Here is a 27,991-nt window from a genome sequence, read left to right on the forward strand (position 1 = left end):
TCAAACATGAATGGAGAAATTAGCTGGGAGGATATAACTGGGCAGAAAGTTTAAGAACATTCTAAAAATCTATGAAAGAGAAACAACAGAGGGTTTAATCCGTGTTTTCCTCCAGGTGCGTGGGGGGGCGGCCCCCGTCCCCACCCCCAGCCCCCCACCGCGTTCTCAAGGCAAGATTTGAGAGGGATTAAATACCTAATCCCCGGGTTGGGTCTCGCATGCAGGAAGGCGAAGAGGCCTGAATCCTAACCGGGGCCCCACACCGGGCCCCACTGTTCCCCTAATTCCCCGCATCCGGGAATTAGCGGTCTGGTTTGCAGCTCGCTGCCATCAAGACGCCCCAAGGAGGGAGCTGCAAGACCCTCCAACTATTCTCCCCGGACTCAGGGGACCCCACCTAGGCGTCGGTCCTTTGCGCGAGCAAGGGCCCCCAAGGAGGGTCTCAGGAGACAGTGTTAGAAGATGCGGCCCCTTGAAAGAGAGGAGACTGGGCGGGGGGGTGGGCGCGACCTAGCGGGCGAGAGGGCGTCACAAACCCCAGGCCCGGGGGCTGAGCTCGCAGCCGACCCCCAAGCCCCGCCCCGCCGCCCGGGAGAGCCGGGCTTCCGGGAGCCGCCCCGCGGGGCACCGCCCCCACGGCGCAGGCGCCGATTGGCCAGCGCGGCCGCAGGGCGGGGCCCAGGCCTAAAGGGGCGGGAGCTAAGGTGGACCGGAGACGGCGGAGGTGATGCCGCGCGGCACACGTGGGTTTCTTCTACATCTCTCTAATGCCCGCACCTAGTGCCAGGCCCATGGAGCCCACGCGACACTACCCGCTGTTCGGGGGCGCCTTCTCCGCCACTCTCCCTCCCGGGGCCCTTGACGTGAGGTGAGAAGGCGCGGGCGCGCCGCGGGCCGGCCGGGTGGGATGCGGGCAGAAGCGGGGCTCAGCCGGGGTCGGCCTCGCCTCTCTCCAGCGACCTCCGGCCGGTCCCGGACAATCAGGAAGTTTTCTGCCACCGCGTGACGGACCAGAGCCTGGTCGTGGAACTTCTGGAGCTGCAGGCCCACGTGCAGGGCGAGGAGGCTGCGCGGTGAGGGAGGCGGCCGCCCGCGCGGCTGGCCAATGGGAGGGCCGGAGCCGAGGAGGTGGGCGGGGCCCGCGGCTGGAAGGTTGATCGGTGCGATGAGAACTCCCAGGGCAACACCTCATCACCGGAAGTGAACGAAGCTTAAGGGCCTCAAAGATGCTGGGGGGCGGGGGGCTTGGGGGAGTCAGAGACGTCCCTCCCTGACCCCGCTCCCCCTACTCTAGGTACCACTTTGAGGACGTGGGCGGGGTGCAGGGGGCTAGGGCCATGCAAGTGGACAGTGTGCCGCCCCTCCCTTTGGAGAACCTGGCTCTGAGGAGCTTCTGTCAAGAAGCCTGGGTCCTCTCTGGCAAGCAGCAGGTAGCTAAAGAAAACCAGCAGGTGAGGGCAGGGGAGTGTGAGATTCCTGGAGGGCTGAAGGGAGTGGCCGGTCCGGTAAGCATCTCGACTCTGATCCCTTTAGGTAGCAAAGGATGTGACTGTGCACCAGGCTTTGCTGAGGCTGCCCCGGTACCAGACTGATCTCCTGCTCACCTTCAATGATCCCCCGTAAGGAGGACAGAAAGGACGCGTGGCTCGTGACTGGGTCCCCAGGAGGATCTGCTGGGAGGGGCAGAGCCGGGAGACTGGCTGGTGGGGTCCTCCAAGGAAGAGGGAGAGGGCCAGAGGTTTGGGGTCACAGATACTCAGGTCCTACGGGGCACAGGAAGTGGGAACTTGCCCACCCGCGTCCTGGATGATATTCTCTCTCCATCTGTTCCCCCCACCCCCAAGCCCTGACAATAGGTTACCTCTTGGTCCTGAAAATCTGTCACTTCCGCCCTGGAGCCTGGGTGACTTTGAACAGCTGGTGACCAGTCTGACCCTTCACGACCCCAACATCTTTGGTCCCCGGTAAAGATGCTGAAACACTGCGTGAAGCTGCTCAAGCGCATGGGGACCCCGTTCTTCAAGGGGAACAAAGGGTTGGATATATGCCCCTAACTCCTCCCCTGTGCATAAACATAAGACACCTCCTGTCTGCAGAAATAAACTTGCTTTATAACCAAGATAATATCTCTGTGCCTTTGCATCTAACAAGATACCTGGGTCCCCCCAGTTCCCTTTGGTCTTGGAGTGGGGAGTTCAAAGTTGGCGCATAGGATCAGAAGGGACCCACGGCTGTCCAAATAAAAGGAGGGGAATACTTTGGAGTGACTGGTTCAGCCCTGAGGGGGTGTGTGCGTGCGTGTGTGTGTGTGTGTGTGCGTGTGAAGTGTCCAGGAGGACGGATTAAAAGGGAAGGTTTAAAAGTGACACCCAAGGAAGGGAGGGAGACTGTCCCTTGTAGTGATTCAGCCCTGAGCAAACAGACGGGGAGTGGAGTTGGTGGTCCCCCTTGGAGGGACAAAAGGTCGCCTGGGCAGAAGTCACCAGGGCATAGGAGTGGAGGCAGAAGTGTCCAAGGAGTGCTGAGCCGGGGGTGTGTGAAGGAATGGCCGTGGTCATTTGGCGTACGTGCAGTACAGGGTACGTAACCGGTCCCAGAAGAAGAGGGAAAGGATGGTGTGGGGGCCGAGGCGGAAGTAGGAGGCCCCTATGCCCTTGTACATGCCAAAAATGCCCTCTGTCCGAGCAGTCTGCAGCAGAGCGTCCAGCATCCCCCGGTACATGAGGCCCTGAGAGCAGGTTGAGAGGGAGGGAGAGCACAGGGAAGGCGTTCGTCAGAGCCCACCAGCGGCCTCATCTCAGCGGGCTGCACTTCAGGCGGTCCCACCTGCGCCCACCATTCGCTGGCACCCGCCGCCTGGCCTGCCTTCCAGAACCTTCCCTTACCTTGCCCCGAGCGTCGGTGGGCTGGTTGTAGAGCCTCGTGCTGACCACATCGAAGGGCGTCATGGCCAGGACCACCGCAATGCCGCTCACCATGGCAGCCACCAGAGCCACCTTCCAGCTCTGGGGAGGAAATATCTAAGGGTGGAGGGAGGAAGAGGTTTGTCAGCCAGTCATTCGACCCCTAGGAAAGGACGGGCCCTGCCCCCAGGGAGAGAGTAGAGGGCTGGTAACTCAGGGAGCTTCCATGCCACCAGTTAGGACACGGCATGGGAACACTGTGAAGTCGGAAGGGCGGGATGCTCAAGGACTCAGATGCACCATCTGGGAGGAAGTGACAAGAGGACAAGTGGGGAGGGTGTAGAGGCAGCAAACCCCAAGCCCTCCTGCCATTCCCTGACATGGACCACGAGCACTGTCCCCTCTGGGGCCCCCTTCAGCTTGCCCGCCCCCTGCCCGCAGTCCCAGGGGGGCCCCACCCCTTCCCCCAGGGGCAGTACCTCCCACTGAGTGATGAAGTCCTTGGTGGATGAGAAGGTGCACAGCTGGGTGGAGGAACCGATGATAACTCGGGGCAGGCCGCCCAGGGCCCCGCGCCACAACCCCACCAGACCATGTTTCTGGCCAATCTCGCTTAGCGCCTGAAACATGCCCTGGTAGGGGGAAGACCATGGGGGTGGGCTTCAGTCCCCCCAGCATCAGGGGTCTGCCACCTCACACTGCCAAGGATGGGTCCTTCACGGGCACCCACGTCTGGGCAACTGGTCCCGTGTGGACTTAGAATCGGAATGTGTCTACCACCCGCCATTGCTCCCTTCCTCACTGCTCCAGAATAGGGGCAGGGTGGGGCTGGATCTTTGGGCTGGGTTGCAGCTGTCGGGGGCAGGCAGAGAGCTGGGGTGGGGAGGTGGTGGGGGCAATGGGAAAGAAGGGGCAGGGACCCCAGCAGGTTGGGACACCCTCACCTGATGCTTATACTGGTGCCCGACGGCAATTTCTGAGGCCGCCTGGGCCTGTAGGTGGGTCTTCACCTGGGAACAAGAAAGTATCACAGCCTATGGCCCAGTGGCCCGCCTCCCACCTCAGAGACCCAAACGCTTGACCCCGTCATACTTCCTCTAGGGTGTTCAGCAAGGACTATCCTCTTAATCTGATAATTATTGTTGTTCCCATTAACACATTGGTCATGAGACTCTGTGTCCCTTGGCTCCAGTCCCAGGGGATGGATCTCCTAGCACTGCAAGACACCCCCCAGCCCCCCTACATCCTCCTTCCTTTGGGGGTTGGGTGGGGGATGCAGAGGTTAGAGAATGGCAACATTTCCTAAGAGCGTTCCCGTTAGGCAACACTTGGCTGTCCAGCCTCTCATATCAGCTCCTATTCCCACACTGGATCTCCAGCCAACACCATGACCAGGCTCCCCATCCAACCCTGGGGCAGGTTGTTGCCTCTGGAGGGGTCATTGTCCCTGAATGTCGCACCCTGGCAGTGAGACCAGACTGCCTCTCTTCTAGAACTGCCTGCCTCCCAGTGTCTTCCAGGAGGAGCCCTAAGCAGGAGCTAGTCCTAGCAACAAGCAGCTGTGTGACCTTGAGCTGGTCACTTCCCTTCTCTGGGCCTCAGGCTATTGACCCTTCACCTATTCCGGAAAACTCAAAGGAGGATTCTAATTTTGTGGTGCCCAGGACTTTTCCTGAACCCTACACCCACTGATGTATGGCACTCAAACTCCGCATCGTCCCCGACACGAACCTACTTCCAATCTCAGTGTCAGATGTGAAGGCCCAGGCCCCACCCTACACCAAGGGTCTGCTTGAAGACCCCAGGCAAGACCCTTCTTCTCACCATGTAGATGGGGCTCCCCAAGTAGGCTCCCATGACCCCAGCCAGGGCCCCAGTCGCAGCGCTGCGGGGTTGGCTGAGGCTGCCCTCAGCCGTGTGCAGGTAGCCCCCAGCCTCAGCCAGCCCGTAGGTGCCCAGGCGGATGCCATTCATCAGGAACTGGTATAAGAGAGCAGGGGCCAGTCCCTTCTGCAGGGCAGCTGGGCCATCCACCTTGCCGATGGTGATGAAGGCATGGAAGACGTTTCGGTAGTGCCGCTGGTAGGTGCCGGGGGCCTGCAGTTCTCCCTGCAACTGCATCCTGGTCTTTACCACTTCCAGGGGGTTGGTGAACAAACAGGCCCCGCAGGCTGCCAGGCCACTCATCAAGAAGTCCATGGTGGGGTAGCAGTAACAGGAAGTGGCCAAGGAGTAAGAAAGTAAAAACAAGCTTCAGAAACGGAGTCAGAACTCAGGGGGAGGCCTCCGTGTCAGCAGTCTCCCCCGCTGCAGGAGATAGGAATTTAGAGGTCTGAGAATATTAGAGAGAGTCGAGAGTATTAGGGTCAGAGGTCAAGAGGTCAAGGGTTAGCTGGAATTTGGGAGTCAGGAGCTGGCAAAGAGAGAAGGAAAAGAAGTTTAGGAGAGTCTGGTGAGAAGGTTATGCCAGGGCTCTGTCGGTCACGGGATCTGAGGTCAAGGAGGGGCAAGAAGCCAGGAGGATGGCAGGTGGATGATGGGGATGGTCGGCTCCGGGGCCCCGGAGCAGGGGAGGGAAGCGCGGCTTCGGGAGATGGGAGCCGGGAGGAAGGAAAAAGAAAAGCAGCGGGTTACGGAGGAAGAGGATCCGGGAGAAGATCGGTGGCGTCTGTCTCGGGGAAGGAAGTCGGAACTCCGGCCAGGGATGAGCGTCCCAGGCAGCTGCCCGCCGAAGCCCGCAGCAGCTTCGCCCCGGGCAGCCTGCGGAGGCCGGACCGCCACACTCCAGCCACCTGAGCGCGGCGCCCAATCGGGAGCCGAGGCGAGCCGGAGCCCGCAGCCCCAGCCAATCAGCGCCGAGCCGGCTCCGCGGCCAATGGGAGGTGCTCTCGGCGACCCGGCCCCCGGAATCCGCGGGAGGGCGGTTGGAATTAACTCTCCGCGCGCCGGCGCCAGCGCCCCAGACTCGGGGCTCGGGGAGGGGCGCCCCGGGAGCGGAGCTTGTATCTCTCGCGGGGAGGAGAGCTTGGGCCCGGAGCTACGGGACGGAGAGCGGGGGTCGCAGTCCCCTACCGGAAGGTGGAAGGAGCCGGGTTGGCGCTGCTCCCGGTGCGGGCGGAGGGCGCCCCTTCCTTCACCCCCTGTCCGGCTTCGCGGCGCACGGGGACTGCCAAACAGCAGATCCGCTCCCCCGCGGGCCCTGGCGCCAGGTGAGCCCGGAAGCTGCGGCTCCGCCCGCCCGCAGGTGCGGAGGAAACACACCTGCTGGACCGGACGGATCTCCTGAGGCTGGGGGCAGGATTCGTAGGTCCCAGCGCCGGGGTGTGGCTGCTGCGGGCCCCGAAGGATGGCGTGGGAGTTCAGCCACAGCCCTGAGCTCTTGATCCTCGCGGCAATCCAGAGGCGAAGGGCGGACGGGGCGAGGCAGGGAGGTGGATCCCCGGGCTTAGCTTTCCACTTCAGCTAGTGGTGGGAGAGCGTCTGCGAGTCTGGACTGCTGTCTTTGCTCATGAGCCTGGTAACGGTTAATCACGGGAGAACTGAGAAGACAGACTGGGGAAGCTAGCAACCCCGGGAAGGGGTTGAAGGAGAAAGAAGGCTTGGAGAAAGAAAGCAGGATGGGGGATGTCAGTTGGGGCGGGGGTGGGGGGGGGAGGAGGAGGCAGAGGCTGCCTGCCTGCGTGTGAGGCAGCCTCCAGATTTAGACTCAGAGCGCCTTTGGAGCTCCAGGGTGTGTTTACTTGCTTACCAGCTGGATGAACTTGGGCAAGTTACTTAACGTTTCAGAGCTTCCTTTGTCAATGGAATGCTAGCTACCTATTGCACTTACCTGAGGGAAAGTGTTGGACTCCTACCAAGTGCCCAGTTATCAGGGTTCCGGAAAAGTCAAGAGCTGCCAGACCCTTGTGCCCTCGTGTATCCTGTTCCCACTGCTGGGAATGGCCCTTCCCCATTCTTTTGGTGATTCCCAGATCATTCCTCACCTTGAGCTTTATCTCTCCCGACCCTTGAAGCTTTCTCAAGTTCTCCACTTTCAGCCATCTCCATCTTGCTTTGCTCCTCAAGCAGTTACCCACATTTCTCATTTTAATCAGCAATCGTTTACTCTCTGACTCCTTTCACTATCCTGGGAGTTCTTGGATGCCCCCCCCCCGCGCCCCCCCAGGGACTGGGTCTGAGTCATCTCTCTCTCGCCTTCCTCCTGCTGCTACCTCATTGAGCATTACGGAGACAGGAGGGGTGGACGGTAAAGTAGAGCAGACAATGGGGCTTCTCCCGGATTCTCAAGAGGGGTTCTGAAAGAGTCCCCTGAAAATTTCCAGTGGATGCTCCCAGATTTCTCCACCCGGTGGATGGGATGACACTTAATCAGTATTTTAATCCTTTTTTTTTTTTAAGATTTTATTTATTTATTCATGAGAGATAGAGAGAGAGGCAGAGGGAGAAGCAGGCTCCCCGCGGAGCAGGGAGACCGATGCGGGACTCGATCCCAGGACCCTGGGATCATGACCTGAGCTGAAGGCAGACGCTTAACCGACTGAGCCACCCAGGTGTAATCCTAGAGTTTACAGCAGTTGTTCTCAAAGTGTGGTCCCTGGAGCGGCACCAGCCCCACCATGAGTACCTGGGGAAGAAATGCAAATTCTCTAGCCTTGTCCCAGCCTTCCTGAATCAGGAGGTAAACAGGAGGTGAAAGACTGTTTTAACAAACCCACCAGGTTATTATGGTGTGTGCTTAGGTTTTGGAAACATTGGAAGAGCACAAGTGGGGGGAGGGGGAGAGGGAGAGGGAGAAGCAGACTCCCCGCTGAGCCGGGAGCCCCACGCGGGGTTCCATCCCAGGACCCCGGGATCTTGAGCTGAAATCAAGAGTCAGCTGCTTACCCCTGGCTTAAGCCTTTTTTTTTTTTCTTCTTTTAATTTCATTTATTTGACAGAGACAGCAAGAGAGGGAACACAAGCAAGGGAAGCGGGAGAGGGAGAAGCAGCCCCCCGCCGGCCCCCCGCCGAGCAGGGAGCCGGCTGCGGGGCTCATCCCAGGACCCTGGGATCATGACCTGAGCCGAAGGCAGATGCCCAATGACTGAGCCACTCAGGCGCCCTGGCTTAAGCCTTTTAGCTTTAATATCTAGATGTCCTAAAGATAGACTACTTTTATTTATTTTTTATTTTTTTTAAGGATTTTATTTATTTGACAGATCACGAGTAGGCAGAGCGGCAGGCAGAGGAAGAGGAAGAAGCAAGTTCCCCAGTGAGCAGGCAGCCTGATATGGGGCTCGATTCCATGATCTGAGAAGAAGGCAGACGCCCAACTGAGTCACCCAAGTGCCCGGACAGACTACTTTTAAAGTAGTATTTTAAAGATTTATTTATTTGAGGGGGGGAGGGTCCAAGGGAGAGCGAGAGAGAGAATCTCAAGCAGACTCCCCACTGAGCACAGAGCCCAAAGATGGGGGGAACTCCATCTCATGACCCTGAGATCATGACCTGAGCCAAAACCAAGAGTCAGATGTGTGCCGAATCAAGCCACCCAGGCGCCCCCCATACCCTCCTCTTTGGAAGGAAGTCACTATGCTCAGCCCACACTTAGGGAATGGAGAGTTAGACTCCGCCTCCTTGAGGGAGAAGTATCTACACAACTTACTTGGAATTCTTCATGGGAAGTTTGTCTCCCTCATTTATTTGCTTATTCAACTATTGATTCCTATCAGTATGGACTCATGGATTTTTATTTTATATTTTGGGTTGTAATTCAATATACTTTATTTTGGGGGCACCTGGGTGGTGTGTGTGTATATATATATATATATGTAAATTATATGTATATATAAAGTATATATATATATATAAGTATATACACACACACACTTTATTTTGTTGCCCCGAGTGTTCTAGCTTTAGCCCTGGGAGCTCTTTTACTTGCTTCATGTATTTCGCCATCAAAAAAATTTTTTTAATGAAGACATTTTTTTTAAAGGTTTCCCTATTTTCTGGCAAAACAAGATGCTCCAGGCTCTTTTGTATATCCCCTGCCCCAGTGCTAGAATCAGCCATTTCTCCAAGAATCTCTAGTTCCTTTTATTAAAGAATGGTATTAGAAACCAAAATCTGGGCCCCACACTGGTTGTAGAGATTGCTTAAAAAAAAAAAAAATCTTCAAAAGAAAAAGAAAAAAAGGAAAAAACCAAAATCCGGGCACTGGACGTGCTTGTTGCCATTGGGATTGGGGTATCATTGTTTTGAGACCCTCTTAGCTGGGAGAGCAAGTAAATATATGTGTGTATAGTAACCCATGTGTGTATTTCTTATTTTTTTTTAAATTTTTTAAAAGATCTTATTTATGTATTTGACAGAGCGAGACAGAGAGAGAGGGGACACAAGCAGGGGGAGTGGGAGAGGGAGAAGCAGGCCTCCCGCAGAGCGGAGAGCCTGATGCGGGGCTCGATCCCAGGATCCTGGGATCATGACCTGAGCCGAAGGCAGACGCTTAACGACTGAGCCACCCAGGCGCCCCCCATGTGTGTATTTCTGTGTGTAACCATCTGTATCTTCATTAAGCTGAACATGAGTTCAGACTGATGTCCCCAGCTCTAATCCATTGCTACGTGAATCATTTTAACCTCCTCTCTGTGCCTCTCTGTGAACTCTCACTCCAACAGTGAGCAACCTGACGCCTCTTATCACCATCCACTTACTTAATTGTTCAATTCCAGTGTACATGTGTAGGACTTCTCAGAACTGTGAACCCATAACCCCATGGGAATCCACCTGATCGACTCCAGTACGACGCTTAACTGCAGTTTCCTTTTGCCTGTCATCTTAGAGAGTCCACTCATTTCTGAAGTTACGTAGGTCAGCACCTCCCCCCGAACCCGGCCCACCCTCTTTGGTAAAGTTGTATCATAAGATTCGGTTACATTCTGCCTTCCTTCCTGGGAGACCTTGGCTTCCTAAGGGATTTTTTTTAAACTTTTTAAAAAAAGATTTATTTATTTATTAGAGAGAGAGAGAAGGGGGGGAGGAGCAGAGGGAGAGAACCTCAAGCAGATTCCCCACTGAGCGCAGAGCCTGACGTGGGGCTCGATCCCACAACTTTTGAGATCATGACCTGAGCCGAAACCCCGCCATCCTAAATGATTTTTTTAAAAAGATTTTATTTTATCCATTTATTCATGAGAGACAGAGAGAGAGAGAGAGAGAGGCAGAGGGAGAAGCAGGCTCCCCGCTGAGCAGGGAGCCTGATGCGGGACTCGATCCCGGGACTCCAGGATCATGACCTGAGCCCAAGGCAGACGCTTAACGACTGAGCCACCCAGGTGCCCCCTAAATGATTTTTTAAAACCTGCACAAAATTAAGGTTCACTGGCTGTGCTGTAAAGCTGTAAGGGTTTTGACAAATGCAGGACAGTATGATACAGAATAGTCTCACCATTCTAAAAAAAAAATCCCCTGTATTTTACCTCTTCCACCCGCCCTGGCAACATCTCATCTTTCTACTCACTCTCTATTTTTGCCTTTCTAGAATATCCTATAGGTATGTGGCCTTTTCAGACTGGCTTCTTTCACTTAGCAATGTGCATTTAAGCTTCATCCATGTCTTTTTGTCACTGCATAACTTTCCACTTTGTGGATGTGCCCCAGTCTGTTTATCCATTCATGTATTGAAGGACAAGTTGGTTGCTTCCAGTGCTTGCTGATGATAAATAAAGCTGCTCTAGATATTTGTGTGCAGGTTTTTATATAGACATAGGTTTTCAAATCAGCTGAGTTAATACTTACGAGTACTATTGCCACATCAAATGGTAAGACCATGTTTAGCTTTGCAAGAAACCGCCAAACTCTCTCCCAGAGTGGCTGTACCGTTTTGCGGTCCCACCAGCAATGAATGCAAGTTGTTGTTCTACAAGCTTATCAGCATTTGGTAGGGTGAGTGTTTTAGGTTTTAGCCATTCTAATGGGTGTGTAGTGGTCTCTCCTTTTGTTTTAATTTGTAATTTCCTAATGACAAATGATGCCAAGCATCTTTTCTTTTCGCAAGATTTTATTTGTCAGAGAGAGAGAGAGAGCAAGTGAGCGAGAGAGCACGAGCAGGGGGAGTGACAGGCAGAGGGAGAAGCAGGCTCCCCGCTGAGCAAGGAGCCCGATGCGGATGTGGGACTCAATTCCAGAACCCTGGGATCATGACCTGAACCAAAGGGAGATGCTTAACTGACTGAGCCACCCAGGCGTCCTGCCAAGCATCTTTTCATATGCTTTTTGCCATCTGTTTATCTCCTCCCCCAGCTTTATTGAAATGTTATTGACATATAACATATGTAGGTTTAAGGTATACAACTTGATGATTTGGTACATGTATATATTGTGAAATGATCACCACAATAAGATTAACACCTCCATCCCCTCATATAATGACCTTGTGTGTGTGTGTGTGTGTGGGTGTGTGTGATGATAACTTTTAAGATCTACCCTCTTAACAATTTTCAATATTATGGTTAATTATAGTTGCCATTCTATACATTAGATCCTCAGAACTCATTCATCTTCAAGCTGGAAATTTACACTATTGTATATCTTATTTAGTGAGGTGTCGGATCTTTTACCCATTTTTAAATTGGGTTTTTTTGTTTGTTGAGCTTAAGAGCTATTTGTGTACCTTGGATAATCGCCCTTTACCAGATACATGTCTTGCAAATGTTTACTCCTAGCCTATGACTTGTCTTTCCGTTTTCCTACAGTGTCTTTCGCAGAGCAGAAGTTTTAAATTATAATAAAGTTTAACGTCAATTGTTTTCCTTTCATGGACCATGCTTTTGGTGTTGTATCTAAAAACATATTGCCAAACCCAAGGTCACCTAGCTTAGGTCCTTTACTTTCTTCTAGAAATTTTGTCATTTTGTATTATACTTATAGGTCGATGGTCTTTTTTTTTTTTTTAAGATTTTTTTTATTTGAGAGAGAGAGAGAACGAGCAGGGGGGAGGAACAGAGGGAGAGAGAGAAGCAGACTCCCCACCGAGCAGGGAGCCCAATGCAGGAGGAGTGGCATTTGGGATGGGAGGCATTGTGGCAGTCATCTTTGGAAATAATCTGCCAGCAAGAGTCAAGTCCCTTCTTCAACGAGTTGAGCCCCAAGTCCTGCTTGGATTAGGCTTTGGCCCTGCTTGTGTCACACGCTCACCCCCAAACCAACCTCGGCGGCTAGGGGAGACAGAGTGTGTTGACCGGCTGCTTCTGGCCGTGCACCACCCCCAGAATGGGCCATCTGGACTAGAGTGATGGGAGGGGGGGAAAACCAGGTACCAGAAGAGGGGTGAGTGAGTTAAAACTATTGCTATCCACTTCCCCATCCCGGCTCAGAAAACTTCAGTGCCTGTTCTGCCCTATCTGGTTGCCCACCACGTGGCATCTCATTCCTCTAGCCTCATATCCCTCTTTCCATTTCAAAAAGCTAAGATTCCCTTTAAAAAAAAATTATTTATTTGAGAGAGAGAGCGAACACAAGCAAGGGGAAGGGAGAGGGAAAGACAGAATCTTAAGCAGCATCCACACTCAATGGGGAGTCAAACGCGGGGCTCGATCCCAGGACCCTGAGGTCATGACCTGAGCCAAAATCAAGAGTTGGATGCTTAACCAACTGAGCCACCCAGGCACCCCTAAGATTTCCCTTCACTGTTCTCCAGATGGGCCCACTTTCTTCTTCACTATAGCTGTGCTTCTGTGGTCTTCCCAGATAGGCACCCATGTCTTGTCTCTTGGCCTGGCCAAGCCCCTACCTGATTTTCAAGGAATAGTCACGGCTGCCTGATGTGGAGGTAAAGAGCTGGGAGATAAGACCCGAGGGCTCTCGCATTCTTCCGGAAAAAATTTTTCAAGCAGTATCAAAACCGATCCCATCTCCTTGATTACTTTGTTAATCATATTTCAAACCGAAAGCGTTTTGTTTTGTTTTGGACCAAAAAAAAAAAAGATGTTCATTGGAGCATTCATCGTAATGGCAAAACCTGAAAGCTACCCATAATTCTTGCATGAAGGAACGGGTTGTAATCATCAACATTCTTTCAGCAATAACTGACAGAAACCCAGCTCCAAACTAGCCTAAGCACAAAAGGGAATTCAGTGGCTCAGGAAAGGGGCCGTCCAAAGGACTCCCATGAGTTGTCAGGCCCCCTCCGTCCCTTGGCTCTGCTTCCCTTGAGTATGGGGCTCATTTTCTCCCACTATTGACTAGTTTCCTCCATTGCAGGGGGTGGAAGGGGGCCAAGTCTGATTGCTCTGGACTTACATTGTTCCTGCTTTGTGACCTTGGAGGAAAGAGAAAGCGGCTCTTTCCCAGGGGCCCAGGGAAGGAGGCTGTCTTGGCTGGGGTGACTTGTGTATTCCTGGGCCTGTCGCTGTGGCCAGAGGAATGGGGTCCCGCGATTGGACCAAACCATGGCCGCGAGGAGGTTGCAGTGGTTGGTTGTCCCACTGGAACTAGATACAGTGGGGAGGGCTGGGGGGCGGGGGGGAAGCCTTTTCTAGAAGACTGTTACTGCTCTCACCAAGATGGTAAAACCTAGGTGATGTGATATTATAGTCCAGGGAAAGGTGTAGTGACAAAGACCATGAAGGAACATGACCAATGGTCGTAAGGCAACGCGAGGAGAAGGTGGCAGAATACAGACTTGAAACTCTGCCAATACCTTTGGAATATGGAAACATAGAAAGCCTTTGCCTCACGAGGGTGGTGGGAGACTGACTACACTCAAAACCCTGCTACCTTTGCAAAAGTATTTGTACAATACAATACGTGGTGTGAAAATAATCTGGTGTATATCGCGTGATCTGATTTTCAGAGCTCAGTTTCCTTTTGGAATGAGATGGGGCATACATATAAATAAACAGATGGTGATTGTTATAGCTCTGGGAAGTCGAGATTTTGGTCTTTGCGGTTGCTTTGAGCAGTGGGCCCAGTAGAACCCCTTTGTCGGGAACGTTAGAACATTCGGAGTGTAGTTCCAGGGAGCTTCCATTCCCCCAAAACATGCTGTCCTGCCTTTGGGAGTGGGGGCACGTCTCAGCAACAGTCAGGTAGATGAGAAGCCTCCAGGTGGGTCTGTCGGGACAGAGAGAGGAAAAGGGAAAGACAGGGAGCCCAGGGTGGTCCAGTTCACCCCGGTCCTCTGCTGCCTGCGGAGGTTCATGCAGGGCCAAATGCCACTCATGTTTGCAGCTAATAACCAGCACTTTGGAGATATCTTTTTTTTTTTTTTTAAGTTTTTAAAGTAATCTCTACACCCAATGTGGGACTTGAACTCACCACCCCAAGTTCAAGAGTCACAGGCTCTACTGATTGAGCCAGCCAAGTGCTTCTTGGGTTATCTTTTTTATTGTTATTTTTTTTTAAAGATTATTTGTGGGGCTCCTGGGTGGCTCGGTTGTTAAGCGTCTGCCTTTGGCTCGGGTCATGATCCCATGATCCCAGGATCCTGGGATCGAGCCCCATGTCAGGCTCCCTGCTCCGCGGGAAGCCTGCTTCTGCCTCTCCCTCTCCCCCTGCTTGTGTTCCCTCTCTCATTGTGTCTCTCTCTGTCAAATAAATAAATAAAATCTTTAAAAAAATAAAAAAGATTATTTTTTTGAGAGACAAAGAGAGCACGAGCAGGGGTAAGGGTCGGAGGGAGAGGGAGAAGCAGGCTCTCCACTGAACAGGGAGCCTGACACGGGGCTTGATCCCAGGACCCCGGAATCATGACGTGGGCCAAAGGCAGAAGCTCAACTGACTGAGCCACCCAGGCGCCCCTAATGTTATTTTTATAAGTATCAAAATGAATAAGATATTCCCATTTCAAAACAAAACAGGATTCGTTCGGCTACATATGTGTATCTAGCTTTCTTGAGTGGGTCTGTGAGGTACTCTTGGAGAGATTTCCTCTCTCTGAAAGCCCAAAAGCATCTAGAGGTGAGGGCTGGGAGGGTGGGTTTCTGGTCCTGGTGTGTATGTGTGTGTGTGTGTGTGTGTGTGTGTGATGGGAAACCAGTGGGATCAAGAGAGTTGTGGAAATGGTCTGTAGGGAAGGAGAGTCAGGGAATTAGTGGGCTATGGGGGGAATTCAGTTCAATTTGGTTCAGTTTCTAAAATATTAAGCACCTATTATATGCCTGACCCTGTTCCAGAACTTTAGGATACATCAGTGAACAAAACATAAAGATCCTGCCACCAGGATGCTTACCCTTTTTTTTTTTTTTGTCAGAGGGAGAAAGTGCACAAGCAAGGAGCCTGATGCAGGACTCGATCCCAAGACCCTGGAATCATGACCTGAGCCCAAGGCAGACGCTTAACCGACTGAGCCACCCAGGCATCCCAGAAGCTTCCGTGAAAACTTAATGAACTATAAACATAATTTATCAGTTTAATAGTAAGCATTTTGGTATTTTTTAAAAAGATTTCTTTACTCATTTGAGAAAGAGAGTGAGAGAGAGAGCGGGCGGCGGGGGGGGGGGGCGGTAAGGGCAGAGGGAGAGGGAGAGAAGCAGATTCCCCACTGAGCGCAGAGCCCCTATATGGGGCCTCAATCCCATGAACCTGAGATCACGACCCTGAGATCATGATCACCACTCGAGTTGAAACCAAGAGTCAGACACTTAACCGACTGAGCCACCCAGGCGCCCTAACATTTCGGTATGTTATGATGAATGATTGCCATGGGAAAGAAGACGGGGCTGGAATGAGGTGTGGGGCTGTGGCCGGCAATTTTCCAGTGGTGGGACAGGTCTCACGAGAAGGTGGTCTCTGAGCAGGGGCTTGGAGAGGCGAAGGACTCCCTGATGGGGACGTCCGGGAGGTGGACTTCCAGGCGGCGCGGGCAGCCAGGGCAAAGGCCCTTGTGAGCAGAGAGTGGGGCAGAGGGTAGACCTGGAAGTGCAAGGTTGGTCATTGGGAAAATTTTGCCTTTCGCTTGGAGGAGAAAGGGGTTCAAACATTTCTATCCCAGTTTTCTGACTTTTCTTTCCAGTGTCTTGTTCGGGTGTGTGTGTGTGAGTGCGCGCGCACCTGAAGATCTAGAAAGAGTGGCACCTGGGCGTGGGCAGAGGCTCCTGGATTTCAAAACTGCCCTGTATCTTCCTCCCACTAACCTGCATCCAGGCTGGGGTGTGGCTCGTTTCACCCCCTTAGTTGCTTTTATGGCACAGCCCCAGCGCTGGGGACTCAGCTCCTCAAGCACAGAGCAAATTAGGGGTGAGAGGGCCCCCTGCCCACCCAGCCCCAGGGGTGCTGACTATCCATCTTGAATGGACATCAAAGCCTCCCAATGGGAGAGGGAGAGTCAGGGGCTGGGACCCAGAGAGAGGGGGACTGAGAACCGGGAGCAGGCCGGGGTCCCAACAAATGTCACGTGCCCACCTGGAGGAGCTGGGTCTCAGATCTCCGTCCCGGTCCCAGGCCCTCTCCCCCTGCTTCCCTCCCCCCCACAAACACACATGCACACACGCCTGACACAATGGCTGGGTGGGGCTGAGGAACTGGCTTCCTCTGTGGAGATCTCAATCTGGGCCCTCGGTTCCCGCCCCAGAAACACAGGAACAGACATTCGGAGACCTGGCCCCGCACTCCTCGCTCCAAGGGGTGGGCAGGACCCGCTGAAAGTAGAAACTGTTTCCAGAAAGATAAAGGTAAGTTCAGGGGGCACTATCGCAGAGTTAGGGGGGGCAGAATCCCGGAGGAGGGTGCCTTGGTGTGAAATAATGGACTGGCTCGCACCCAGGGGGACAGGTTAGCAGCTAAAGGGACAGGCTATGGTGTGAGGTGCGGGACAGCGGGTCAGACACGCCGTGGGGGGACACACACACCATCCCGCAGCTGACAGAGAGGTGTCTAGACGCCGGGGTCCTTCTGCCACCCCAGCCCTGTGCTCCTGCTGCCCCGTGGTCACTGCAGCTCGCCCGAGACCCCAGTCTACACAGCAATGTGAACAGAACGTGTGCATACAGCGCAGTCCATGCTCGGGGCCTGAGGTTCGGCCTTTCCCTTGGGATCCTGGGTCCCTCACATCTTCCAGAGCCCTAGTGTGCGCATGTGGAGTGCGGTGTGGTTTGGGGGGGGGGGTGTCCGGTTGGGAGGAGGATCCCGATTCCCGTTTCCTGCCCCTACTCACTCAGCTCTGGGAGGTGACAGAGGGGAGAGGACTGAAGGGTGAGTGCGTGGGGCCGAGCACCTGGGTCCCTGCGAGAGGCCCGAGTGGGTGGCGGGAAAGGAAGTAAACGCAAGTACCTGGGGGTGGGAGGGAGGGATCCCTGGGGGGGGCAAGGCTGGGGAGGAGCCGGCGGGGGGGGGGGGGGGCGAGTGAGGCCACAGGCCAGGCCACCTAAGGAACTTCCTGCCAGAACACAGAGGCCATTGAGCTCTAAGACTCGCAGTCTACCGCCCCCAGCCCCCACCCGGCATCATTTCTCCAGAACCCAGTCTGGGGCCTGCAGGGCTCTGAGTCTCCTGCCGACTCCTGTACGGAGTTTGGGGGCACCGCCCTGGCCCCGCAGCCTGCTCAGGATCGCCGCCGCCTGCCCGCAGGAGGAGGTGAAGCCCAGATGCGGGTGTCCCGGCCCCACTGGTCCTCACCTTCAGGCTGGTCTCCCGACCACCCACCAGGCCTCCTGGCGGGACCCAGGCCGCCCCTGGGGCCTCTCGGACCAGACTGGAGGTGGGGGGGTGGGTGGCAGGCAGGGATGGAGACGGGACAGGACCGACCATGCCCGGGGCCTCCTGGTCTCTTGGGGTCAAAGGCTCCAGGAATCTTCAGGGCAGGAAAAGGAGACTAAAAATAATCCGGAAAGGGAGAGTCCGGAGAGAGGAACTGGGAAATGGGGGGCGGAGGGCCGGCTGGAGCAGGGAAATAGTGATGCATCCCTCGCGGCTCCAGGCTCGCGCGGCGCGCCTGCGCACACGGCGGCCCAGGCGCCCCCCCCCCCCCGCAGACGGCGCCCCCGCGCCCCCCACCGCGCCCGCCGCACCCGCCCAGCAGCCTCCGCTCGCCCGCGCCTGTCTGCTCAGAGCGCTGCGCTCTCAGCGCCTCTCCCTGCAGCCCTGCAAAAGGCAAACGCACGCGCGCGCACACAGAGCTCAGCAGCTAGACGCATCTGGCCCAGGGCAAGCCCGGTGTCCCTTACATTTCCAGTTCCCCTTCCCCCGCCCCCCCCAACCTGGGTCTCCAGCTGGGCGCCCCCCAGCCCCGCTCACGGTCTGCTCTGGCCTGACTCTGGCAGCAGAAGCCGAAAGACAGAAATGCAGGCCGGGAGGCGAGGAGGGGTGAGCGGTGAGGACGGGAGACAGTGGAGATGAGAAAGAAGCCGAGGGAGGGCAGCAGGCTTCCCTCCTGGCCCTGCCATCCTGCCCCTTTTGCTGGCCGACAGTTTCTGCTCAGAGGCCTCAGTCTACCCACGGGGCTGGGGGGCACTAAGGGTCTCTTTCTCCCTCCCTCTTCCTCAGGGGATGACTCCAGCAGAGTGCCCCACTCCTTTGAAGAGCCCAGAGGGAGATGTCAGCCCAGTCTCTTCCTGCAGCAACACCTCCTACCCAGAAACCCCCTCGGATCATCCGCCCCCGCCCCCCTTCTCGCCCCCGGGCTGCCCAGTCCCCAGGGCCCCACCACAACGGCTCTTCTCCACAAGAACCTGCCCTCACCTCCAATGATGCACCAACCCCAATGTGCGCCCCCATCCACTGGGACCCCCCTGCCTCCTCCCTCAAGCCCCCTGCCCTCCTGCCTCCATCAGCTTCTAAAGCCAGCCTGGACTCCCAGACTTCCCCAGACTCGCCTTCCAGCACCCCCAGTCCCGCGTCCAGGCGCTCCGTCTCCCCAGAACCTGCTGCCCGGTCTCCAGTCCCCCCACCCAAACCTTCCGGGTCACACACTCTGCCCCTGCTCCCCACGCCTGGGGTCCCTGACCAGGGTGGTTCTGCCTCGGCCCCAGGCACTGTGAGGAGACTGGCTGGCAGGTTTGAATGGGGGACTGAAAGCAGGGTCCAGGCTGCGGAGGCCCTGGAGCCGAGTCCCCAAGGGGCAGTGGATGTGAACGGGGAGAGAGAGGCTCCACAGGGCAACCTTGCTGGGAGTGGGTCCCAGGAGAACGGCACTCCGGGTAAGTGCGTCGTGAAGCCCCGGGGGTGGGCTCCATCTCGCTCATCTTCTTGGTTCTCAGTGCTTTAAGACTGGGTGTTTTCAGAGGCTACGTTCTTAAAAATGGACTTCATGTTTGGAAAATCTGGTTTCCCTATTTGTTGGGGTCTGAAGACAGGCAGGCGGAGGAGATAGATGCTTGGGGCTGGACTGCCATGTCCCCCTGCTGGAAGGGTTCAGGGGAGGGAGGGGGCCTGGGCAGGGTGGGGCCAGGCCCCAGGGGCCTCCTCCTTAGGACACCCGTGTCTCCCACAGATGCTGCCCTCGCCTGCCCTCCTTGCTGCCCCTGTGTCTGCCACATAGGCCGGCCTGGCCTCGAGCTCCGCTGGGTGCCTGTGGGGGGCTATGAGGATGGCCCCAGGGTTTTCTGCCACGCCTCCCCACTGAGGGCCTCCCGCTCCCGCCCCAGCCCTCCAAGCATCAGTCTCCCCCCAGTGGTCCTTACGTCCTACCGCTCCACAGCCGAGCGCAAACTCCTGCCACCCCTGAAAGCCCCCAAACCAACTTGGGTCAGGCAGGACCCCATCATCTCTGGGGAACCCCCACAGCCAGATCTTGATCCTCCCTCCGAAGATGGAATCCAAGCAGGTACCAGGCTTGGGGGATCGGGCTTCTGGGCTGGGAAGGGGAGGGGTGGAGGTAGAGAGGACTAAAAGCCAACAGACTACCACCCCCAACAGGCCCTGGGGGCTTTGGGTTCCTCCATCAGTAGGCGTCTCTACTGGGGCTGGAGTCAGGAGTCCTGGGCTGGGGATCCTGGGGGTCTGTTCTCTTCATTCTGGGCAATCTCTCTCCAGGGGACAATCCTGATGAAGCTCCTCAGAACACTCCTCCGGCAACAATGGAGGGCAGGTACCAAAGCCCCAGACCCTTACTCCTACCCCACAGCAGACGAAGCATCAGCCCAGCTCAACCCCGCCTTCCCGAATGTAGGGTGAAGAACGTCTAGGGCTCCAGAGACAGGCAGCTCTGTCCCTTGCCAGCTGTGTGACCTTAGACAAGTCACTTCGGCTTTCCGGGTCTCAGTGTCCTCATCTGTGGGTGGGGGTAAGCACGCCAACTCCCTCACCGAGCTGTTGAGTGTGATCTTGGTAAAGAGCCCGGCGAACGGCAGGTGCTCCCTTTGACTTCCCGCAGCTCGAGCCTCCCTCTGTAGCCGCTGTCCACAAATCCATTTGGCACAGGGAACACCTCTTCTGTGTCATCTGGGCTTGTCAATCATTATAGATTCAGCACCCCTAGCGGAGCGAGGGCGGGCCCATTCGCTTATTGCTGGTGTGAATTTTCCTGGGTGTGTAGCGTGGTTGAGTGGGACAGAGAGGGAGGAGCGAGCTTGGGCTTGATCGCGCCGAGTATCCCCGAGGCACAAACAGGGCATCGCAGACAATGGCTCGTCCGTCCGTGAGGCTTGAGATCACAGCAGTGGACGGGGCCCACCCAGGAGCAGGCGCCTGAGTCATTTTGTCTGTGTGCTTTGGTCAGGGTCCCCGCATACAGCCTGCCTCCGGGTTGTGCACTCCTTTATACTAGCGTGTGAATAGCAAACCCCCCCCCCCCCCCGCCCAGGTGCATCACAGTGGTGGCTCTGGGGCACTCCATCCCTTTCCACAGGGACAAGGAGGGGCTGGAGGAGCTGAAGGAGCAGAACTGGGAGCTGCCCCTGCAGGATGGTGAGGGCCTCTGGACGTGGGGGGTCCCTGCTGTGACCAGCAAGCCCCAGGGGAACGGTCCTGGGGCGCTGGCCTTCCCTGATGTGCTCCGTCTGCCCCCCAGAGCCCCTGTACCAGAACTATCGAGCAGCCGTGCTGTCCGAGGAGCTCTGGGGTGTCAGCGAGGATGGGTGTCCCTCCCCCACAAATCCCGGTGAAGCTCCCACCTTCACACGGCCCCCTGGGCCTCGCAACACACTGTGGCAGGAGCTTCCGGCCGTGCGAGCCAGTGGCCTCCTGGACACGCTAAGCCCCCAGGAGAGGCGCATGCAGGAGGTGGGCGTGCAGGGGGGGGCGGGGTCGGGCAGGGCTGGCGCAGGCGAGGGGGGTGGGACCTGGGTTCTGCGCCGGTCGGGGAGCTGGGCTTTCCACTACGGCCCAGCTCTTCCTCCTCAGAGCCTGTTCGAGGTGGTGACATCCGAGGCCTCCTACCTGCGCTCCCTGCGGCTGCTGACCGACACCTTTGTGCTGAGCCAGGCTCTCCGGGACACGCTGACCCCCCGGGACCACCACACCCTCTTTTCTAATGTGCAGCGAGTTCAGGGAGTCAGCGAGCGGTCAGTGGGGCCCTGTCCTCGCAGCACACCCTTAGCTTCCTGCTTGTCCCAGGTCTTCCCTTCCTCGCGCCCAGTTAGCACCCAGCTCTTCGCGGGAACACCTGGGAGACCTGGCTCTCCGCCCCCCTCTTCAGGTTTCTAGGGGCGCTCCTGTCCCGCGTGCGCTCTTCCCCCCACATCAGCGACCTGTGTGACGTGGTGCACGACCACGCCGTGGGGCCCTTCTCGGTGTACGTGGATTATGTGCGGAACCAGCAATACCAGGAGGAGACTTACAGCCGCCTTATGTGAGTGTGCGGGAGGCGGGGCCGCGCGTCGGGGAGGAAGCTGGGGAGCAGGGTTGGGGTCCAGGGCCTCGAGGTGGACGGCTTCCGCAGGGACACGAACGTGCGCTTCTCGGCGGAGCTGCGGCGCCTCCAGAGCCTCCCAAAGTGCGAGCGGCTGCCCCTGCCGTCCTTCTTGCTGTTGCCTTTTCAGCGCATCACCCGGCTCCGCATGCTGCTGCAGGTGCCTGTGCTGGGCGGGGGGCGGGGGGTGTCCTCTGCCCCTCTGCCCCCGCCCCGTCCTGTTGGGGAACGCCCGGCCTCCTCCCGGGGGCCTCCTGCCCCTGCTTCTCACTCCAAGCCTACCTGGAGCTAAGCAGACGTCTCAGGGAGCAGTCGAAAGCGCCCCCTGGCTAGAGACACGAGTTCTAGACTTAGCTCTGCCACGACCTGGCTGAGTGACCTTGGGCAGGTCCCCTCCTCTCCTTCAATCTCAGGGGGAATGTGGGGAGTGGTCTTTGGGCTCCCCCACTGAGTGCCTTCCCGGTGGGGGTGATGTCACTCACAAAGAGGCAAAAATTAGTTCTTTGGGAGTACTCCAGAGGGCTCACAGATAGACACGCAGCATATCTGTGCTATTTTTTTTTTTTAAAGATTTTATTTATTTATTTGACAGAGAGAGAGATAGCGAGAGCAGGAACACAAGCAGGGGGAGTGGGAGAGGGAGAAGCAGGCTTCCCGCCGAGCAGGGAGCCCGATGTAGGACTCGATCCCAGGACCCTGGGATCATGACCTGAGCCGAAGGCAGACGCTTAACGACTGAGCCACCCAGGCGCCCATATCTGTGCTATTAAAATGTCATGGTGGGTAGGACACTTAGGGAAAATGTGTCTAAAAAGGCTCCTTGGCGGACTGATAGGCAGAGTGGGGAATGGGGGTGGGATCAGGCTGAGAAAGACTCTTCTGTGGCAAAGTAGAAACTTCTCCCTAAACCAGGTGACCCGATGCGGGTGACTCAGTGTGAGGAGTGCCCATCTAGATTATCAGCATTTTCTTTTCTTTTTTTTTTTTTTAATATTTTATTTGACAGAGAGAGAGATAGTGAGAGCAGGGGGAGTGGGAGAGGGAGAAGCAGGCTTCCCACGGAGCAGGGAGCCCGATGAGGGGCTCGATCCCAGGACCCTGGGATCATGACCTGAGCTGAAGGCAGACGCTTAATGACTGAGCCACCCAGGCGCCCCTAGATTATCAGCATTTTCATATCCTATTCAGCTTCATGCATCCCCAGTGTAGACAACCTAATAATCATAACACTAATCATAGCAGCTAAAGGGCTACTGAGTGCCCCGTCCTCGGCATGGTCCTAAGTGCTTTGTACCTGTCGAACCTTGCCAACAACTGTGGGTAGGAACTATTATTGGCCCCACTTTATAGATGGGGAAACCGAGGCACGGAGAGGATATGTAACTTGCCCCAAGTCATGCGGATAATAATTGAGAGAGGCAAAATGTGAATCCGGGCACTCTTAACCGCTCTGCTATATTGTTCGCGCTAAGAGTTGTGGATGATAATGGTTAAAACAATAGCAACCCTCTTATTTGCATTTACCACGTACCAAGGACTATGCGGAGCACTTTATGTCTACTTACCCCATTGAATCCTCACGACAGTGCTGTTGGTATGCTAGGTGGGTATTATCTCCATTTGACAGATGGGGAAAACTGAGGCTCAGGGAGGTAACTTGAGGTGCTCAGGGTTGTGGAGACAGTGAGTGGTGAGGTCTCTCTGCCTCGTTGAAGTTGGTCCCCCAGCCCTGTGAACCCAGACTAAGCATGTTGTCAAGCCAGGTGGGATCCTCTTAACTGAGGCCCCTCCTTGTCCCCAGAATATTCTGCGCCAGACGGAGGAGGGGTCCAGCCGCCAGGAGAATGCGCAGAAAGCCCTGGGTGCTGTCAGCAAGGTGGGCAGGAGGGATGCTGTGGTGCTGGGGTGGGGGGGAGGGAAAGGGCCTGGGCGGTAGGGGTGCAAGGGAGTAGGGGTGGGTGACACGGCTCCCCTGACCCCAGATCATTGAGCGTTGCAGCGCTGAGGTGGGGCGCATGAAGCAGACCGAGGAGCTGATCCGGCTCACCCAGAGGCTGCGCTTTCACAAAGTCAAGGTTGGCCCCCTGTCCTGGCCCCCACCTTCCCTTCCCCCGCCCCTGCCCCCTCCAAGCTGCAACAAGCCGGAACCTCCCCCTGCTCCCTCACAGGCCCTGCCCCTGGTGTCCTGGTCCCGGCGCCTGGAGTTGCAGGGGGAGCTGACCGAGTTAGGGTGCCGGAGGGGGGGTGTGCTCTTCACCTCGCGCCCCCGCTTCACCCCCCTCTGTTTGCTGCTCTTCAGTGACCTGTTGCTCATCACTCAGCCCAAGAGGTGGGTCCCAGGGAGGGAGGGCGCCCAGGCTGGGGTAGGGAGGAGGGGTCCAGCTGGATCCCTGTCCTCCCTCTGAACTGCCTCTTCCCTGGGCAGCGGGCAGCGGCTACAAGTTCTGGACTATGCCCATCGCTCCCTGGTCCAGGCCCAGCAGGTTCCAGACCCATCCGGACCCCCCACTTTCCGCCTCTCCCTTCTCAGCAACCACCAGGGCCGCCCCACCCACCGACTCCTGCAAGCTTCATCCCTGTGAGTTGTGTCTCCTTCAGAAAACACCCCTGGGACCCTCACTCGGCTTCTTAGAGCCCAGCACCCTCCTCCTCCTCAATCTTCCTCCTCGGTAGCCCTTGTCTGTCCCTCAGAAGGCCCTCCTGGTTCAAACATGACCCCTCCCTCTGTCCCCACCAGATCAGACATGCAACGCTGGCTGGGAGCCTTCCCGACCCCCGGCCCCCTTCCCTGCTCCCCGGATACCGTCTATGAGGACTGTGGTGAGTGTCCCCCAGAGGGGAGGAGGGAAGGAAATGCGAGGCTTCAGGGGCAGATGGGGGAGAAGCTACAAAGAGTCTTGATCCCACCGCATGTCACTCACCCCCAACCAGACTGTTCCCAGGAACTGTGTTCAGAGCCTTCTGCACTGGCCAGGACGGAGGGACGAAGTCTGGAGTCCAGGGCTCCCCCCAAGCACCCACACAAAAGCCCCGAAGGTGAGAGATTCTTGTAGTTATTCATTCAGTGAATTTTTATTAAGCACCTCCGAGAGGCTGCTTGCCATCCTAGGCCTTGTGAACAAAACACACAGAGATTCCTGCCCTGCTGGAACGCACGATCCAGTGGAGGAGAAATAATAAAGAATTAACAAGATATAAATAAGTAAATGATAGGGGGGCGCCTGACTGGAGCAGCCGACTCTTGATCTCAGGGTCATGAGTTCGAGTCCCACTTTGGGTGCAGAGATTACTTTAAAAAAAATAATAAATGCTACAACGTGTCTGCGGGTTGTAAGTGCTGTGGGCAAACAGAAGTGGAACAGAATCAAGGAGGTCAGGAGTCCCAGGGTTAGGTAGGATTACAACTTAAAATCGGGAGGTCGAGGGCGCCTGGGTGGCTCAGTTGGTTAAGCGACTGCCTTCGGCTCAGGTCATGATCCTGGAGTCCCTGGATCGAGTCCCGCATCAGGCTCCCTGCTCAACGGGGGGTCTGCTTCTCCCTCTGATCCTCTCCCGTCTCGTGCTCTCTGTCTCTCACCCTCTCTCTCTCAAATAATAAATAAATAAATAAAATCTTTTTTAAAAAAAAATCGGGAGGTCGAGGTGCCCCTCAATGAGGAGCCACCGTGTGAGCAGTGACGTGATAGAGGTGAAGAACTTAGGCACGTGGTGTCTGGGGGAAGAGTGTCGGAGAGCCCAGACAGGAGTCAGTGCAAAGGCCCTGTGGCCAGTGTGTTTGAAGAATGGTAAGGAAGCCAGTGCAGTAGAGGGCGTGAAAGAAGGGGAGAGGGGCAGATGAGGTCACAGAGGTAACGGGGACCAGACCATGGGGGTCCTCCTAGGTTCCCGTAAGAACTCCGGCTCTCCCTCTGAGTGAGATGAGTGGCCATTGCAGGGCTGGAGAGGAGGGACGCCCATCCTCTGTTGCTGCTGTGGCCTCCGCCTCTAATGTCGTTTCTCCTGACGCTCCAGGCTTCTCCACTAATCCCCACACTCACTGGGACCCTCGGGCATTAGACCTGTGGGACCTCCTTTTCTTCCTGACCTCTCCCCTGCCTTGGTTCCACTTGGGCTCCTGTCTCTCTTTCCCAGGCTGGCTGAAGGGGTTTCCTGGGGCCTTCCCGGTCCAGCTGGTGTGTGAAGTCACAGGGGAACACGAAAGGAGGAGGCACCTTCGCCAGCACCAGAGGCTCCTCGAGGCTGTTGGGCCCTCTTCAGGCTCCCCCAGTGCCCCCCCACCCTAGCGCAGGCTGGGACATCGGGCAGCTCAGCGCGGAGAGGACAAAGCTCATCCATCCATTGGATTCGCTGTCAGTGGGACCGCTACCTCTACCGGCAACCAATAGGGACCGAGCTTCAGGAGAAGGCAGCCAATGAGAACAAGGCCGTCGGAGCCCCCCCCCCCCCCCCCCAGCCCTCCCCCGCGAAGGAGAATGAGGATGGCTTGAGTGGGTGGCCAGAGACAGAGGCCTGGTGCAGGGCAGCCAATGGGTGCTGAGCTGGCTGAGCCGCTGGCCAATGAGTATCCCTGCTCCGTTCACAGCCAAGGAAGACTAAGAAGCTAGGTCAATAAAGTTCTAAAAAGGGCTGCACTGGAGATAAAGTCCCAGGATAAAAGAGCCAACCGCAGTGAGCAGGGACATCCAGCCACAGAAGATGGTGGTCTGGGCCCCAGAGACCCGTGGGGCCCCCCTTGGTTCTATAGCAATGACCCTCCTGCCTTTTGAGTGTGGGAAGCGCTAGATTCCGTTCCTGGGGTGCCTTCTCTGCCCTCTCAAGCCCCTTCCTCTCTTCTAGAAGAATCCAGAGTGTGTGTCTCAGAGAATCGGTGCGTGTGTCCCTAGGTCTCTGCATGTATCAGGGAAGGGGGTCCTGCTGAACGTGCTGTGTGTGTGGTCCTGCCCCCTCCCGGGTGACTGAGCACTCCATTTCTTCCCTCACCCCCTGCTTTTCCTATTATTCTCTCCAAGAAGACAGGAGGTCTGAGCTCCAGCGGACATGATGTGTTGGGTGTGGCTTGGCAGCCAGAGGCCAGAGTGGGGGATGAGAAGCCTGAGTTCTGGGCCAGGGGTCCATGGCAGCCGGAGGGTGATGCTGGGGATCAGCCAGACAGCCTGGTAGAGGAGCCCGAGGGACTAAAGATGGCCAGTGGCCATGGCCTGAAGCCCCCTGAAGCTTCCTTGCCCCAACCTTGGCCTCCAACCTGAACTGTAACCGGTCATTCATCCGGCCTCAGCTTCGGGCTTCACACTGGCTCTGCGCCCCAGGTTTGGGGGAAGAAACAGGAGCTGTGGATAGCAGGCCGGCCGGGGAGCCTCTCCGGCTTTCCGGGCTTCATCCTGGACCTCCCGCGGCAACACTGGGCCAGCCAGTGGAGAGGGAACAAAGAGCCAGTGCGGCGGCCCTGTGTGTGCCCTTCCAGAGAAGAAAGTGCCCGGTGGGATACCAGAAGGAGGTGAGGGATGGAGCCGGAGCAGAGCAGACAGTTGCTGGTGACCGAGGGCCTAGGCCTGACACCAGGCCTTCCCTGAGCTGGGCCCGTCACACTGTCTCTTCAGCTCACGTGTGGCAGCTGGCCCAGGAAAGAAACTGCACACCAGCCACGGGAGGTGCAAGGACTCTGGGAGGCCGGGAGGGAGAAAGGGACTGGCCTTTGGCCACCCAGGACTTCACACAGTGCCTGGCGTATGAGAAACCCTCAATAAATGTTGGTGGACCTGTACTGAGGGGAGTGCGTGCTGAAAGGAAGAGTAATTTCCAAATGTGGCTTTGTAAGGTGGTGGGGCTGCTTGGAAAGCGGTTCTTTGAGAGCGAGGGTCAGTTGGGCTGGGACTGGGGCTTGGAGACCGGGAGCATGGCCCGAGTGTGTTGGCCCATTCCTAGTTCCCGAGGGATCCAGGGGTCTAGGTGGTGGTTCGTCTGCAGAGGCTGGAGCAGCGTGTTCCTGTGGGCGGGGGAGGAGGACAGGGCCAGGGCCAGGTATGGCTGGGGCTCCAGCAGGGGACGAAGCTCCGAGCGAGAAGGACCGAAAGGACAGTCAGGCAACAGTAAATGTCCTTTACTGACCAGCCAATCATCTCTGTTCAATGCAATTCAATTCTACACCTGTTTATCGAGTGCCATCTAGGCGCTGGGCACTGTTCTAGGACATGGGGATGCCGAGATGAAAAAGACAAGGGTCTTGCCCTCGAGGAGCCTTCATTCTGGGAATGATGAGAAGGATGCAACCCTGGGAAGATCTGGGCAAAGCCTTGTAGGGGTGGCAACAGGGGGACTGAAGTCC

General features: G+C 56.3%; 3 protein-coding genes across 15 annotated transcripts; 2 read left to right on the forward strand and 1 right to left on the reverse strand.

The window, feature by feature from the left end:
• The first annotated feature begins 570 nt into the window (after positions 1-570).
• RANGRF (RAN guanine nucleotide release factor) lies at positions 571-1,996 on the forward strand. 4 transcript variants are annotated; one of them, XM_064582832.1, is made up of 5 exons: positions 571-868; positions 957-1,073; positions 1,295-1,430; positions 1,534-1,619; positions 1,857-1,996. In XM_064582832.1, the coding sequence occupies exons 1-5, from the start codon at positions 768-770 to the stop codon at positions 1,966-1,968; spliced, it is 552 nt and encodes a 183-aa protein (XP_064438902.1). In that variant the 5' UTR covers positions 571-767; the 3' UTR covers positions 1,969-1,996. The 4 variants fall into 4 exon arrangements, with proteins under 4 accessions (XP_064438902.1, XP_064438901.1, XP_045745854.1 ...); XM_064582831.1 differs by having other exon boundaries at positions 576-868; positions 1,295-1,451; XM_045889898.3 differs by having other exon boundaries at positions 584-868; positions 1,845-1,996.
• Positions 1,997-2,089: 93 nt separating this feature from the next.
• Positions 2,090-5,699, reverse strand: SLC25A35 (solute carrier family 25 member 35). Of its 2 annotated transcripts, XM_045889895.3 has the most exons (5): positions 4,728-5,687; positions 3,848-3,913; positions 3,383-3,535; positions 2,886-3,020; positions 2,090-2,728 (listed from the first exon to the last, which is right to left on the reverse strand). In XM_045889895.3, exons 1-5 carry the CDS (start codon positions 5,100-5,102, stop codon positions 2,555-2,557), a joined length of 903 nt encoding a protein of 300 aa, XP_045745851.1. In that variant the 5' UTR covers positions 5,103-5,687; the 3' UTR covers positions 2,090-2,554. The 2 variants fall into 2 exon arrangements, with proteins under 2 accessions (XP_045745851.1, XP_064438900.1); XM_064582830.1 differs by lacking the exon at positions 3,383-3,535 and having other exon boundaries at positions 4,728-5,699.
• Positions 5,700-5,973: 274 nt separating this feature from the next.
• On the forward strand, positions 5,974-27,430 carry ARHGEF15 (Rho guanine nucleotide exchange factor 15). 9 transcript variants are annotated; one of them, XM_045889888.3, is made up of 19 exons: positions 5,974-6,112; positions 15,136-15,300; positions 16,456-16,555; positions 16,788-16,897; positions 18,366-19,018; positions 19,312-19,644; positions 19,854-19,908; positions 20,623-20,726; positions 20,830-21,041; positions 21,162-21,322; positions 21,457-21,609; positions 21,700-21,829; positions 23,471-23,545; positions 23,652-23,744; positions 23,838-23,998; positions 24,095-24,247; positions 24,407-24,489; positions 24,601-24,705; positions 25,801-27,430. In XM_045889888.3, exons 5-19 carry the CDS (start codon positions 18,415-18,417, stop codon positions 25,950-25,952), a joined length of 2,574 nt encoding a protein of 857 aa, XP_045745844.1. In that variant the 5' UTR covers positions 5,974-6,112; positions 15,136-15,300; positions 16,456-16,555; positions 16,788-16,897; positions 18,366-18,414; the 3' UTR covers positions 25,953-27,430. The 9 variants fall into 9 exon arrangements, with proteins under 9 accessions (XP_045745844.1, XP_045745842.1, XP_045745848.1 ...); XM_045889886.3 differs by lacking the exon at positions 16,788-16,897; XM_045889892.3 differs by lacking the exon at positions 16,788-16,897 and having other exon boundaries at positions 20,668-20,726.
• The last annotated feature ends 561 nt before the right edge of the window (positions 27,431-27,991 follow it).

Source organism: Mirounga angustirostris, unplaced genomic scaffold (genome assembly GCF_029215605.1).
Source record: "Mirounga angustirostris isolate CCGP_5_RB_7025 unplaced genomic scaffold, mMirAng1.0.hap1 SCAF_17, whole genome shotgun sequence".
Taxonomy (NCBI): domain Eukaryota; kingdom Metazoa; phylum Chordata; class Mammalia; order Carnivora; family Phocidae; genus Mirounga; species Mirounga angustirostris.